Source organism: Moschus berezovskii, chromosome 16 (genome assembly GCF_049115385.1).
Source record: "Moschus berezovskii isolate FMDL1 chromosome 16, NW_MosBer_1.0, whole genome shotgun sequence".
In the NCBI taxonomy this organism is placed as follows: Eukaryota; Metazoa; Chordata; class Mammalia; order Artiodactyla; family Moschidae; genus Moschus; species Moschus berezovskii.
In genome coordinates, this window is record NC_142475.1 from 459,983 (window position 1) to 474,043 (window position 14,061).

Sequence of the window (14,061 nt, forward strand, 5' to 3'; positions counted from 1 at the left end):
ACTTTTATTTCACCTTAATATAAATAATATCTAGGCTGCAGGATAATAATACTGTTTACAAAATAAGATAACCTTATGAGTTTGTGTGTTTGGAGTAACACAGGTCAAGGACAACTACTGGCAATATTTGAGTGCTCATTCTTCTTCTGGAGGGGCTTCCCTGGTGGCTCAGCTGGTAAAGAATCCACCTGCCGTGCAGGAGACATGGGTTCAGTCCCTGGGTCGGGGAGATCCCTTGGAGAAGGGCACAGCAACCTGCTCCAGTGTTCCTGCCTGGAGAATCCCATGGACAGAGGAGCCTGTGGGCTACAGCCCATGGGGTCACGAAGAACCACACACGACTGAAGCGACCTAGCATGCATGCAGTGGCAGTTCCTAGGTCGGGACAATTAGAGATAAACAGTTAGTTGCTAGGTCTGGACTCCTTTTTCCTTGGAGGAAGAGTTAATTAGATTGAGGTGGAGGAAAGGGTGAAAAGAAGGCGGGATGGCGGGGTTTGTTTTCCTGTAGTGGAGGCTCCAGCAGGGCTGCCTTCTTCTTCAAAAGGCAGAGGCAGGTGTGGGGCAGAAAGTGAGCGTTGCTCAGTCCTGTCCTCTTTGTGTTTTTGTGGCCTGCAGCCACCAGGCACCTCCGTCCATGGGATTCTCCAGGCAAGAGTACTGGGGTGGGTTGCCATTTCCTCCTCCAGGGGATCTTCCCAACCTGGGGATTGAACACCAGTCTCCTGCATTGCAGGCAGACTCTTTACCATCTGAGCCACTAGGGAAGCCTGTTGGGTGGAAAATCATCCCAAAACTGCATCCCAGTGAGGCACAGGCTTGAGTGGACTCTTTCAAGTCTTTAGTCCACGTTGACTATGTTTAGCCTTCACTCACTGTAAAACAGAGATAGAAAGAACTCCAAGTGGAATCCAGCAATCTTTTTAAAGCAAGAAGAGACCTTGGAATCCCTTCCTGGATGTCTCTTAGACTGTTATCACTTTGAAGAGCTATCTCAGTAGTAGTAAGCCAATGAGGCAAGGCAGTTGAAAGGTCCAGTTGGCGTGATGGAGATGCTTTGGTCATGATGGGGATGCTCCGGGCGTGATGGGGATGCTCCGGGCGTGATGGGGATGCTCCACGCATGATGGCGATGCTCTGCAGGTGATGGGGATGCTCCGGGCGTGATGGGGATCCTCCGGGCGTGATGGGGATGCTCTGGGCATGATGGGGATGCTCCGGGCATGATAGGGATGCTCCGCAGGTGATGGGGATGCTCCGCAGGTGATGGGGATGCTCCGGGCGTGATGGGGATCCTCCGGGCGTGATGGGGATGCTCCGGGCATTATGGGGATGCTCCGGGCATTATGGGGATGCTCCACACATGATGGCAATGCTCCGCAGGTGATGGGGATGCTCTGGGTGTGATGGGGACTGGACCTTCTCATGCCTTCCGCCTCCTCTTTGCTTGATGCTCTGTGATGAGAGGAGATTTAAACCCCAGCTCTGTACCAGTCTCCCTGGATATGTGTCATCTGCCCTAAGACTGACTTCATTATGAGATCCCGGGCACCAAGGCGTTACTTTTAATAGAGTCATCAGGCCTCTGTTAGAGTCCATTAGCATCTGACCTTCTGCATACTCAGTAAATAAGATAACTTTCAACAAATGTACTCCAAGTCTACAAGTGTTCATGGTGGAAAAAAATAAAACTGAAAACTGAAGATGTAGTAGATTCAGACCATTTTCTGATGATGAATTTCTTGTCTTAAGCCTGCCCCCTAAATCTAGAAGGTGACCTGGTTTGTAAATAGGGTCTTTGCAGATGAGATGAGTTGAGTTCACATTGAAATATATGTGTGTGCATGCTCAGTCACTTCAGTCGTGTCTGACTCTTTTCGACCCCATGGACTGCAGCCCGCCAGGCTCCTCTGTACATGGGATTCTCCAGGCAAGAACACTGGAGTGGGTTTCCATTTCCTCCTCCAGGGGATCTTCCCGACCCAGGGATCGAACCCACGTCTCCTGCACTGCAGGCGGATTCTTCACTGCTGAGCCGCCGGGGAATGTTCCAAGTGTCCCATAGTCAGACTGTATTTTTCATCCCACAGTTTTCACTTAGCTTTCTCTAACATTTTTCAGCCTTGTCCTGACACCCGTTAAACAAAGGGACCACCCAGTCTGCTCCTCACTGTAGGCCACTCTTGAATTCCTCGTGTATCCAGGTGCCAAACAAATTGGGATCTGTGTGAGAGGCGAGGAGTTAGACCTGGGAACCTGAGGCTTCCCAGAACCCCGTCCTGAGCCTCCCGTTCCAGCCTTCCGTCCCTTCCTCCCCTCCCCTCTCTCTCCATCACCTCTGCATCCAGGGGTGGAGGTCCCACTCGGCTCCCGCCTTCTGGGTCTGGAGGCGCTTCAGGACCAGCTGGAGGAGACTGCAGGTCAAGGGACTTGGCTGAGCAGCTCCCCGTCCTCCGTGTGGCCTCATTTAACCCCCTCCCTCTGCTTCTGGTAGTGTAGAGATGATCTTTATCCGCCTCTCTGAGACTCGGTGCAGGGATTAATTATCTAATGTTTGTAAAGCATCTGGAAGTTGATAACTGTTAATTATTTTAGCCTGGTATCTTGTCCTTTGTTCTAAATACTTAGCAACCTGAAGTGAAAAGACATTAAAGTTGAGGGCTTCGCTGGCAGTCCAGTGGTTAAGACTTTGCCTTCCAGTGCCAGGGGTAGAGGTTCCGTCCCTGGTCAGGAAGCTAGGATCTCACAGGCCTTGGGGCCAAAGAAACCCCAAACAAACATAAAACAGCAGCAGAAGCAGTACTGCAACAAATTCAATAAAGACTTTGAAAATGGTCCACATCAGAAAAAAAAAAAATCTTATAACAAAGGTTGTCAAGATAACCACGATCTCTAAAACGAGGCTGTGATTGACCTTCTTCCCTTAGGAACTGTTCTAGATCTGTTCTAGATCTTCCTTCCTGAGCAGCATGGCTGGAGGAGGTGTGCTTGAGGAGTGAAAGGGACACAGCAGAGCTGCTAGTACCAACCATGTCAAAAAGCGAAGGTGAAGCCCACCTACCTTATGCTTTCTACACACTGTCACGTTTAATCCTCACATGATATGACAGGAGGCCGTTGGTGGCTCAGTGGTAATGAATCTGCTCGCAATGCGGCAGACGCAGGTTCAATCCCTGGGTCAGGAAGATCCCCTGGAAGAGGAAATGGCAACCCACTCCAGTGTCCTTGCCTGGAGAGTCCCATGGACAGAGGAGCCTGGTGGGCTGCAGTCCACGGGGCCGCAAAGAGTTAGACATGACTGCGCGACTAAACCACCGCCGCCGCCACATCTGTGAGCAAGTGCTCAGAGCAGTTCCAGCTGAGAACTGGTAAGGCTCGGTTTTGAAGATGTTGTTATCTGATTCCAAAGACTCTGAGCTCTTCCTGCCTCCTTCCCCCTTCCCCCCGTGCTCAAGTAGAAGGCAGAAAATAAGCAGGTTGGGCAGAGCGAGTTGGTGTGAGGAGGGAAGGAGAAACCCACACTTTGTCTCTTTCCCGGCCACAAAGTCCGCTGGACAAGAAGAGGCTTAAAGCGAGAGTCTAGAAGCTAAAGCAGCCCCAGCCTATAAGCAGGAAACTTTATACTGGAAAAAAAAAAAGGCCTGATTTTGAGTTTGGGGAGGCTGTTAGTGATAACTTAGACTTACCCCACCCTTTGGCAGATAAGGACATTAGAGCTATGAAGGCAAATAATTCTCATCCAAGGTCACTCAGATCTTTAATTCGATATTCTTAGTAGGAAGGGCTAATTTTTTTTTTTAATTCCGTAGGCCTCTTTGTTAATTTTTACTTATATTAAATTTTACTTATTTTTCTTCCAGCTTTGTTGGATATAATTGGCATACAGCTCTGTGTAAGTTTAAGGTGTACAACATAATGATTTTACCTACCATACCTCATGGACTGATTACCACAATAAGTTTACTGAATATCCACCATCTCATAAAAACACAAAATAAAAGAAAAAGAAAAACATTTTTCCTTGTGATGAGAGCTCTTAGTATTTGCTCTTAAAAGCTTTCATATATAGCACACAGCGATGTTAATTATATTAATCATATTCATCACTAATACTTATTTACCTTATAACTGGAAGTTTGTACCTTTTGACCGTCTTCCTACAATTCTTCTTCCTTTCCTCCCACCTCTGAATCACAAATCTGATCTTCTACGAGTTTGTCTGTTTCTTTGAAGTATAATTGACCTACAGCAGTTACTGGTTCCAAGTGCACAGCACAGTGATTCAGTGTTTCTAGACATTGCAAACTGTTCACAAGAAAAGCTGATACGTTTGAGGCGTGCCTGCTTACTGTATGCAGGACACATTCGTTTTGTCTGTGTAACTCTAAGAGGCAACAGTATCACTCTTCTCTTTGAAATACCTGCAGAAAGGGCACGGGAAGATTTTGGTAAAACCACCTCTTTGAAAGTAGTCTTCAGACTTCCAATGTTGTAGAGGAAAGGAGGTCGGTGGTTCTGCGTGTTTGTTAGGAAGCCTGCTGGGGGCGAGCTGTCGGAAGACAAAGTGGAACCGGCCAGCGGCTGCGACCCTACACACACTCTCCTTCGCTTGTCCCACATCTTGTTTCACGGCTAGACGGCTTCTGAGTCCCGTCTCAAGCTGAGGAGTCAGTGACTGGCGCCTTCAATATCTCCTTTAAAACCGAGATGTAATTGACTCAGAACGTTGTGTAAAGTTTCGGTGTGCAGCAGGTTGACTTCATACGTTTATGTCCATGTGTTCCCTCAATTTTCTTAGTTTTTTATAATGTTTATTTGGCTGCATCGGCTCTTAGTCACTGCACCCAGGACCCTCTACAGCGCACGGACTCTTTAGCTGTGCTGCGCGGGTGCAGGCCCTCGAGTGCCCAGACCCAGCGGTCAGCATGGTGGCTCTCCGGTCTGGTGTATGGGCTTAGTTGCACCACGGCTCATGGGATCTTACTACCCTCGCCGGGGATCGAACCCGCGTCCCCTGCTTTGCAAAACAGATTCTTAACCACCGGACCACCAGGGAAGCCCCTGTTCCCTCCATGCTTAGCAATGACTTCTTTCTACTCTTAAACCCTTCTTGCCATTTTGTAAACCTTGTCTCTCCTGCTCTGCAGAGGTGACTATGGGATGACTCTATGGGGTTTAGCTCAGCTGTGTGTCAGAATAATTTCCGAATTTCAGGTCCGTTTCCCTGTTTCTTTCCTTTCACCATCCTCATTAGAAACACAGTCAGTTCTTCAGACTCTGATCTTAAGTCAGTTCTTAAGATCTGGTGGCGGGAAACCAGGGTAGCAGTGGAAGTTGCCACATCTGTCTCAGGAGTTGCATTTCAGTAAAATGCAGACACAACCCCAGAACTGTTGCATTAACATCGGAGAATCTTTGCATGCCAGGAAATTTGGATTTGTAACACAAGTTAGCACCAAACAACAGCCTAAATATTAAAGCCTGAATAAAAGTGTCCTTGAAAGACTTTACAATATGAACTCATGTAACCCAAAGTATGGTTTTAAAAATCTGCTCTTCAACATGAATTTTCTCTCCTTATAAAGTCAATGGTCCCCATGGGCAGACTTCTGTTACCTTTGAACATCCACGCAGTATCAAACTGAACCTTCTGCACACAGAGTTCGTGGGATCGCCCTCTCTGAGTCTTCTAGTAGCAGAGTTAACCAATCAGCAGAGCTTTTTAATAAGCCACAAACTGTGGCTAGAGCTTTGGAATTGTTCATACCTGTATATACCACTTGACACGTGGGCTAGTTTATGGTTTCCCATTAGAAAGATCTGCATGTCATTGAGGGTATTCACTGCTGAGGTTTATTTTGCAAACTTCGTATTGTTTTTGAAGAAGGATGCACAGTTGTGTTCACATTGAGAAGACTGGTTCCAGGCAAAGTCAATGGGTCAGATCTGACTAGGTAAGACGGGCGCTTTGGGAAGATTGTCTATAGCTTCTGCATCCTGTGTAATGAGCTGGAAAAGCAATTACTAAGTTTAACGTTGTTGTTCAGTCGCTCAGTTGTGTCTGACTCTGCGCCCCATGGACTGCAGCACGCTAGGCTTCCCTGTCCTTCACTGTCTCCCAGAGTTGCACAAAGTCATGTCCATTGAGTCGGTGATGCCATCCAACCATCTCATCCTCTGTCGTCCCCTTCTCCTCCTGCCTTCAGTCGTTCCCAACATCAGGGTCTTTTCCAGTGAGTCAGCAGTTCGCATCATGTGGCCAAAGTATTGGAGTTTCAGTTTCAACATCAGTCCTTCCAATGAACATTCAGGACTGATTTCCTTTAGGATGGAGTGGTTGGATCTCCTTGCAGTCCAAGGGACTCTCAAGAGTCTTTGCCAACACCACAGTTCAAAAGCATCAATTCTGTGGCATTGAGCTTTCTTTATAGTCCAGCTGTCACATCTGTACATGACTAGTGGAAAAACTATGGCTTTGACTATACTAACTTCTACGGGCAAGTGATGTCTCTGCTGTTTAATATGCTGTCTGGCTTGTCATAGCTTTTCTTCCAAGGAGCAAGTATGTTTTAATTTCATGGTTAATGTAGAGGCTGGAAGAAACTTATTCCAACCCCCAAACGCTTTATGCCTTTAGACCATAGCTTATTCACTTGTACAGTCTGGTACTTTCCTTTCTCTATCAATTCATTTTGATCTCTTGAAGATGCTGTTGTTCTGCTGGAAAAAGCAATAAGCTAGAGCTCAATTTTTTCTGTATGTATAAAATGCATAAAGGAGAAAATAAGCCAGGCAGTCATTCATATGCTAGATTAATAACTTTACAGGGCATTTCTTCATTCTAAAAAGGAAATTCTTGTTTGGAATTGTTGGAAGAAGGGCATTAAGAAAGAAAAGTGATCATTGTGCAATGAATTCTTCCTGGGAGGAGGATGAATTGAAACTGTCAGCACCGAAGATATTCTTGGCTTGCCTTATCATTTTCCCAAGGGAAGTCAGTACTTTGTCCTATTGTTGCCATTTCCAAAGAATACCTTTTCTTGAAAAGTTTAAACATCAGCCAGTCTTCCACAGTTCCCTCACCCTGAGTTTTACCATCTACCTGTACCGTGTGTGGCATGTGACACGCGCTGTCTCATTTGACCTGCACGCCAGCCTAATGAGGCCCATGCTACTAAACAGGCTTTTGCTGTTGTGTTCAGTCACTCAGTCGTGTCTGACTCTTTGTGACCCCATGGCCTGCAGCACGCCAGGCCTCCCTGTCCATCAACAACTCCTGGAGTTTACTCAAACTCATGTCCATCAAGTTGGTGATGCCATCCAACCATCTCAACCTCTGTCACCCCCTTCTCCTCCTGCCCTCAATCTTTCCCAGCATCAGGGTTTTTCCCATTGAGTCAGTTCTTCGCATCAGGTGGCCAAAGTATTGGCGTCTCAGCTTCAGCATGAGTCCTTCCAATGAATATTCAGGATTCATTTCCTTTAGGATTGGCTGGTTTGATCTCATATCCATAAACAGGCTCTGCTGCTGCTAAGTCGCTTCAGTCGTGTCCAACTCTGTGCGACCCCATAGACGGCAGCCAACAGGCTCCGCTGTCCCTGGGATTCTCCAGGCAAGAACAGTGGAGTGGGTTGCCATTTCCTTCTCCAATAAACAGGCTCTGCTGCTGCTACTGCTGCTAAGTCACTTCAGTCATGTCCGACTCTGTGTGACCCCATAGACGGAAGCCCACCAGGCTCCCCCGTCCCTGGGATTCTCCAGTCAAGAACACTGGAGTGGGTTGCCATTTCCTTCTCCAATGTGTGAAAGTGAAAGTGAAGTCACTCAGTCATGTCCGACCCTTAGCGACCCCACGGACTGCAGCCTACCAGTCTCCTCCATCCATGGGATTTTCTAGGCAAGAGTACTGGAGTGGCTTGCCATTGCCTTCTCCGAAACAGGCTCTAAATGGTGTTTATTCTACATTTTAGACATTTTAACGCAATCTTCACACCAACCCTCTATAGGTCCTATTATGTCCCCATTTCACAAATACAGAAACGAGATACAAAGAGATTCGCTGACTTGTCCAGTATCGCGGAATCTTGTGGGATCTTGCAGCACACTGTGGAGCTGGTTTGTGTCCAGGGCTTCTAGCTCCAGAACGGACTGTTGTATATCGATGTTATCATCATCAGGGAGGAAATAGACGCACAGAGAATAACAACTTGCCCCAAGGCACACAGGAGTGAATAGTGGAGCAGGCTCTCAGATTCAGGCAGCCTGCAAGCTGCAGCCCTCGTGTCATCCTGCAGAGCGTCTTTTTCGATCAGTCATTTGTAAAGCCGCACATACTTGCTTCCACTCAACACAGATCGCACTGAGGCACTTAAGAAAAGATAGTGATAAGAACAGGAAGGGAAGAAGTTGGCGTTATCATTTATTTAGCTTCCTGATTAGTTTGTTTACTTAGCTCACTGTCTCCTTTCATTCTGAGTCGATGTGGGATAGTGGTTCATCGTGAGAGAGCTGAATCATCACTGGATTAGTTGCCAGAGTCAAAGACAACCTTAACCTCGTCTAGAGCAGTGTTTCTTATCTTTAATGAGCATATGAGCCCCTGAAGACCTGGTGAAAATGCAGAGGCTGATTCAATAGGCCTGGGATGAGCCGAGATTCTGCATTCCTCGCAAGCGTCCAGGTGATACCGACACTGCTGGAACATGATCCGTGCTTTGAGTAGCAAGGCTGGAGTATTGAGCTTTTACAAACTGATCAGAGAGATTTACTCCCAGAGTTAAAATGGGAAGGAAGACATTTTCACAGATGGAAGAACACTTAGGGAGTTTGGTCAAATCCACACTGGACAGAGGATGGATGACCCATGAAATAAGACCTGAGCTACACAGATTCAATCTCAGGATTGAAAGGAACCTTAAAGGTCATCTGGTCCAAACATCCAGCCGATGTTTGAATCCTTTTGGATCCCTGCCAGGTCATCTCAGCCCTTGAGTTAAAGAAGTATTTGCCATGAATGGAAATAAACATTAAACAGAACAAGAAAATTTCAAGATAGTGCCTGAATCACAGAAAGAATCAAAGAGCAAACGGCTTTTGGAAGAGCTGTGCTGCCTCACCCAGCACAGACAGACGTTTGCCTCTGTGCTACATTTTTCAGTTCAGTTCAGTCGCTCAGTCGTGTCCGACTCCTTGCGACCCCATGAATCACAGCACGCCAGTCCTCCCTGTCCATCACCAACTCCCGGAGTTCACTCAAACCCATGTCCATCGAGTCGGTGATGCCATCCAGCCATCTCATTCTCTGTCGTCCCCTTCTCCTCCTGCTCCCAATCCCTCCCAACATCAGAGTGTTTTCCAGTGAGTCACTTTGTTGCATGAGGAGGCCAAAGTATTGGAGTTTCAGCTTTAGCATCAGACCTTCCAATGAACACTCAGGACTGATCTCCTTTAGGATGGACTGGTTGGATCTCCTTGCAGTCCAAGGGACTCTCAAGAGTCTTCTCCAACACCACAGTTCAAAAGCATCAATTCTTCTGTGCTCAGCTTTCTTCACAGTCCAACTCTCACATCCATACATGACCACGGGAAAAACCATAGCCTTGACTAGATGGACCTTTGTTGGCAAAGTAATGTCTCTGGTTTTTAATATGCTGTCTAAGTTGGTCATAACTTTAGAGTCTCTGGATATTGATTCAGAAGTGTTCAGACCTGCCGTTTCATAATAAAAGCAGTGTGCTCGATCAGAGGGCCACTTGGGGGTGCTTCTTCCCCGACACGTGTTGCCCTGCTATGAATAGAGGTGTCTGTGCTGACTGGCAGGTGAGAATCAGCAGCAGGTGTTGGCTGCTGGCTACTTCTTGGCAGCACTGACTGTAAACCAGGGCCCTTGAGAAACCATATTTTCAAAGATCCAGAATCCTGCAACCATGAACGGTTTACTCCCACTTTGATTTTCCGTGCGTGCATTGTGTCCAGCTATTTGCGATCCCATGGGCTGGGGCCGCCAGGCTCCTCTGTCCCTGGGATTCTCCAGGCGAGCATACTCCAGGTTGCCGTTTCCTCCTCCAGGGGATTTCTGACCCAGAGGTGGACCGGCGTCTCCTGTGCTTCCTGCATCGGTGGCGGATTCACTGAGCCACCTGGGGACTCAGCCTGAACCAAAAGATACTTGTGGTGCAGGGTCTTCTGATGGGGAGCTTCTCCGTTTCAGTTTCTCCCGCCTCAGGCTGGTGCTTGATGGTTCTCTGCTCTCTGTTTCAGGTGCCCGGGAACAGCGAGAAGCAGTGGAAGCCAGCCCTGGTCGTGCTGACGGAGAAGGACCTTCTTATTTATGACAGCATGCCACGGAGAAAGGAAGCCTGGTTCAGCCCAGTTCACACGCACCCACTTCTTGCCACCAGGTAGCCATGGTCTTGTGTCTGGGTGTGAGGAGTTTGCTGTTTGAATCTTTTAATCAATTGTAATTATTTCAACATGTGATATAACTGCTTCCTCTTGCAGCAGGAGCTGAGAGTTCCTCCAGAATACAGGCACACATTTTTAGCCACTTAGATTAATTATCATTTCTGACCATGCACAGGGCAACACAAAGGCATTTCCTCCTAATGGGAAACAGTGACACTAGTGACATGTTCCCAGCCTAGTCACCTTCCTGGGTCTCCATCCCATCCACTTTGAGATGAACTCCACACGAGTGCCTACTCTAGAAGTCCAGGTAGAATCCAGTAAGGGTCTGCACTTGGTGGCACAAAGCATGTCATATGGGGATGTCCCACTGTGCTTTTTGAAGCTCGGTCAGCAGGAGACCCCACAGCAAGTCCTTCTGCAGTTGTGGGCGCTTCCCCTGGCAGTGGGCCTGCGGGGGTCTGTCTGCTGCTCAGCACCTTCAGCGCACGTTTGTTGTTCATGTGACTTTATCCTAACGCACCGTGTGCTTCAGCCCATCTCTAAAGTCCCATATCCTGAGCACCAAAGCACCTCAGAACAGACTCCTGCTTTCAGACCTGACTCTTGCTGCTGGCTTTCTATATATGCTTTTTGATAATGGGTTTAGTTTTCATTACTCCTGCTATGTCTCTTTCCCTACCTAGAAGCTATGTGTCTGTAATGTTTGTGTCCCCTGCTGGCACAGTTGCTGGCAACCTGGGGCCCTTAAACATCTACAGAATGAATTATTGAACAACGTGGGGCAGGCTCTGAAAGGCGTTTGGTCCGATGGACAGAGTGTAGTGGACTGAGGTTTGGGGGCATCTGTTCTGGGTGAGAGAGATGGTCGAGATGGCTTCTCCTATCCGAATGGATTGAGATGCCAAACGGGTTATATTCAAAGTGCAGGTGCAAGAAGAGAACGAGACCCAGTATCAGAGCAGAAGTACCACAAAAAAATCAAAGTGACAATAGTGAGCAGAGCTGAAGCTCCCTGAACTCTCTCCTACCTGCATCATTGTTGGTGATGGGGAGCAGCAAGGGCATCCTGAGAGTACCCATCGTTGGCCTCAGAGGTGAGCAGAGGAAGCCTTCAGGGGCTGGGAACCAGGCCGAGATCACTTAGACATTCAGCAAGTAAATAAAATGAAATAAAACAGTAATTTAATTTTTTAGTCCTTAAGCCTCAAAAATTTTGGCAGGATAGCTATTAAAATACTATTCATATTTCAATAAAACCTCAGTAATCAGAATACACGTATCCTAAGATGTTCCTGCAAAGATTCAGGCTGTTCCTTGGGCTTCGTTCCAATTCAGCCCAATCCCTGTCACTTTCCACAGTTAATATCCACGCTTTTCATCCGTGGGCACTGGTGTTCAGGTTCCGAGACGTTCCTGTAATGAAACCAAAGAAAGGTTAGACCACAGTCACTGTCTTCCAGTTACTAAGAAGAGATATTGGACTCATGCCTCTTGGAACAGTTTTCAGGAACAAAAGTTTAAAGAAGGTAAAGTTTCTAGGTACTTTTCAGGCAACTTGAAAATAAGCTTTCCTTAACACACAACTTGTCTCTCAGTTTCTGAGGCTCTGACTCGTGGAGGCTGCAGTATCATTCCCGCGTGCCTGTATTTACTGACTCAGAATTTTAAGCATTCAGTTCCTTGATCGCACTGGCCACATTTCGAGGACTCAGTTAGTTGGGGCCGGTGGCCACCATTTTGCACGGCATGGATCTAGAACAGTTCCACCATCACAGAACATTCTGTTGGACAACAATGCCCTGGAGCATACATGACTCCTTCGGAATTTGTCCCAAGCAGTCCAGCAAAAGCTCACGCTACCCGGGGGGATTTCATCCTCCAGGCTCTGCACACTGTCGGCACAAGCTGGGCCCCTGTAGCTCTTTGTGACCCCAGGGACTGCAGCCCGCCAGGCCTCCCCGTCCATCAACAACTCCCATTCACTTTTAGTTCAGTCACTCAGTCCGACTCTTTGCGACCCCATGAACCACAGCACGCCAGGCCTCCCTGTCCATCAACAACTCCCAGAGCTTGCTCAAACTCATGTCCATTGAGTTGGTGATGCCATCCAACCATCTCATCCTCTGTCATCCCCTTCTTCTCCTGCCCTCAATCTTTCCCAGCATCAGGGTCTTTTCCAATGAGTCAGGTCTTTGCATCAGGTGGCCAAAGTATTGGAGCTTAAGCTTCAGCATATGAACTCATACAAAAGCAAAGTCCCCTGAAGGAGGGACGGGCACACCGACACAGTAATCGGTAGCTGAGCAGCTTTCAGTGGGCACCAGAAGCACCTGTCATAGACTCACCAGCCATACAATGTCAGGTCTGCATGATGAGCAAAACACACGAATTACCTAAAACCGTGAGCCTGTGCCCAATCTGGAGACAGAAGATGGAATTCCCATTTGGTGCAGTGTGCTCATTTGGAACAGAATATGCAACATTTAAAAAGACCAGCATCCAGGGCTTCCCCGGGGGTCCAGTGGTTAAGATCTCACCTTCTGATGCTGGCGGTAGGGGGTGCGGGTTGGATCCCGGTTGGGGAGCTAAGACCCCACCTGCCTTATGGCCAAAAAACCAAAACATAAAATGGGAGCAATGTTGTAACAAGTTCAATAAAGGATTTAAAAAGAAGGAAAAAAATCGGGGTCTGCCATCTAAATATAAAGGAGACGTTCTGGGGATGCTTGACTTCCCATCTCGCCACCCCCTCCCAGATTACTGACCTCTGAACTGCAGAACAGCTCATCATGACGTGTCTGAATTAGCCCCATGAGCAATGATAAAAGTAGGCCTGTAGTGCCCCTGACCTCTGCTGGAAGCCCGGGAGGCAGTTAAGATGTGGAGCCTGGGAGGCACTGGGAGCCTCTCCTTCCCTCAGCGCCACCTGTAAATGGAGGAGCTGGACTCCCATCCTCGCTTTCTGTCCCAGGACAGGGCTTAGCCCAGGGTCACTGCACCTCCCTCCTTGCCAGCCCCACACTTGGTTGAAAGCTGCCCTCTGCCCAGCCCAGCAGGGGATGCACTTTAAGGAAGCCGGCTTTTAACTGACCTTTCACTTGCTCATCAGCTCCCATGGTTTGCCTGCACCCTGTGCGTGTGTCTAGAAAAAGACTTTTGGGAAACAAACAGGGAGGAAAACGACCCCTCTGTCTCCCCGTGTAATCACAGTGGAGACGCAGCCCCTTTGCGGCTCCAGGCTGGGAGCAGCGTTCCTGCCCTGAAGGTTGACACTGTCCCTGCGCAGCAGGCCGGTTCTCCTATTACTGGAGGGCGTGTGGTGGGTCCGGCTGCTTGTCACTCAAAACCCAATAAACAGGCCAGGTGGGTGGAAAGTTTGCTTTATTTCAGGGGCCAGCGCTGGGGGCGGGGGAGGACGTCTGTGCAAAGGCCCAGTCCTCCCCTGACAAGCGGTGAGAGCTCTTACAGACAGACTGGACGGGCGGCCCACAGAAACAGCGCCAGCAGCGCTGACCGCTGTTCAGATTGGCCCTCAGTGGTCTGACGGGCATCGTCTTGGTGGTTTCAGGGACAGTTCATCTTCAGTTCCGGGGCCACTCGTTCTCATTTCTCTGAGGCCAGTTCTCAGGACTATGGCAGCTCGTGTCCGGGGTC

At 48.2% G+C, this 14,061-nt stretch overlaps 1 protein-coding gene across 1 annotated transcript in view; it reads left to right on the forward strand.

Annotated features, from left to right (window-relative positions):
- SNTB1 (syntrophin beta 1) overlaps positions 1-14,061 on the forward strand; it is a 250,812-nt gene that overhangs the window by 206,742 nt on the left and 30,009 nt on the right. The window contains exon 4 of the mRNA XM_055431756.2: positions 10,261-10,400. Coding sequence (XP_055287731.2) covers positions 10,261-10,400 — 140 coding nt within the window. The remainder of the gene's footprint in view (positions 1-10,260; positions 10,401-14,061) is intronic.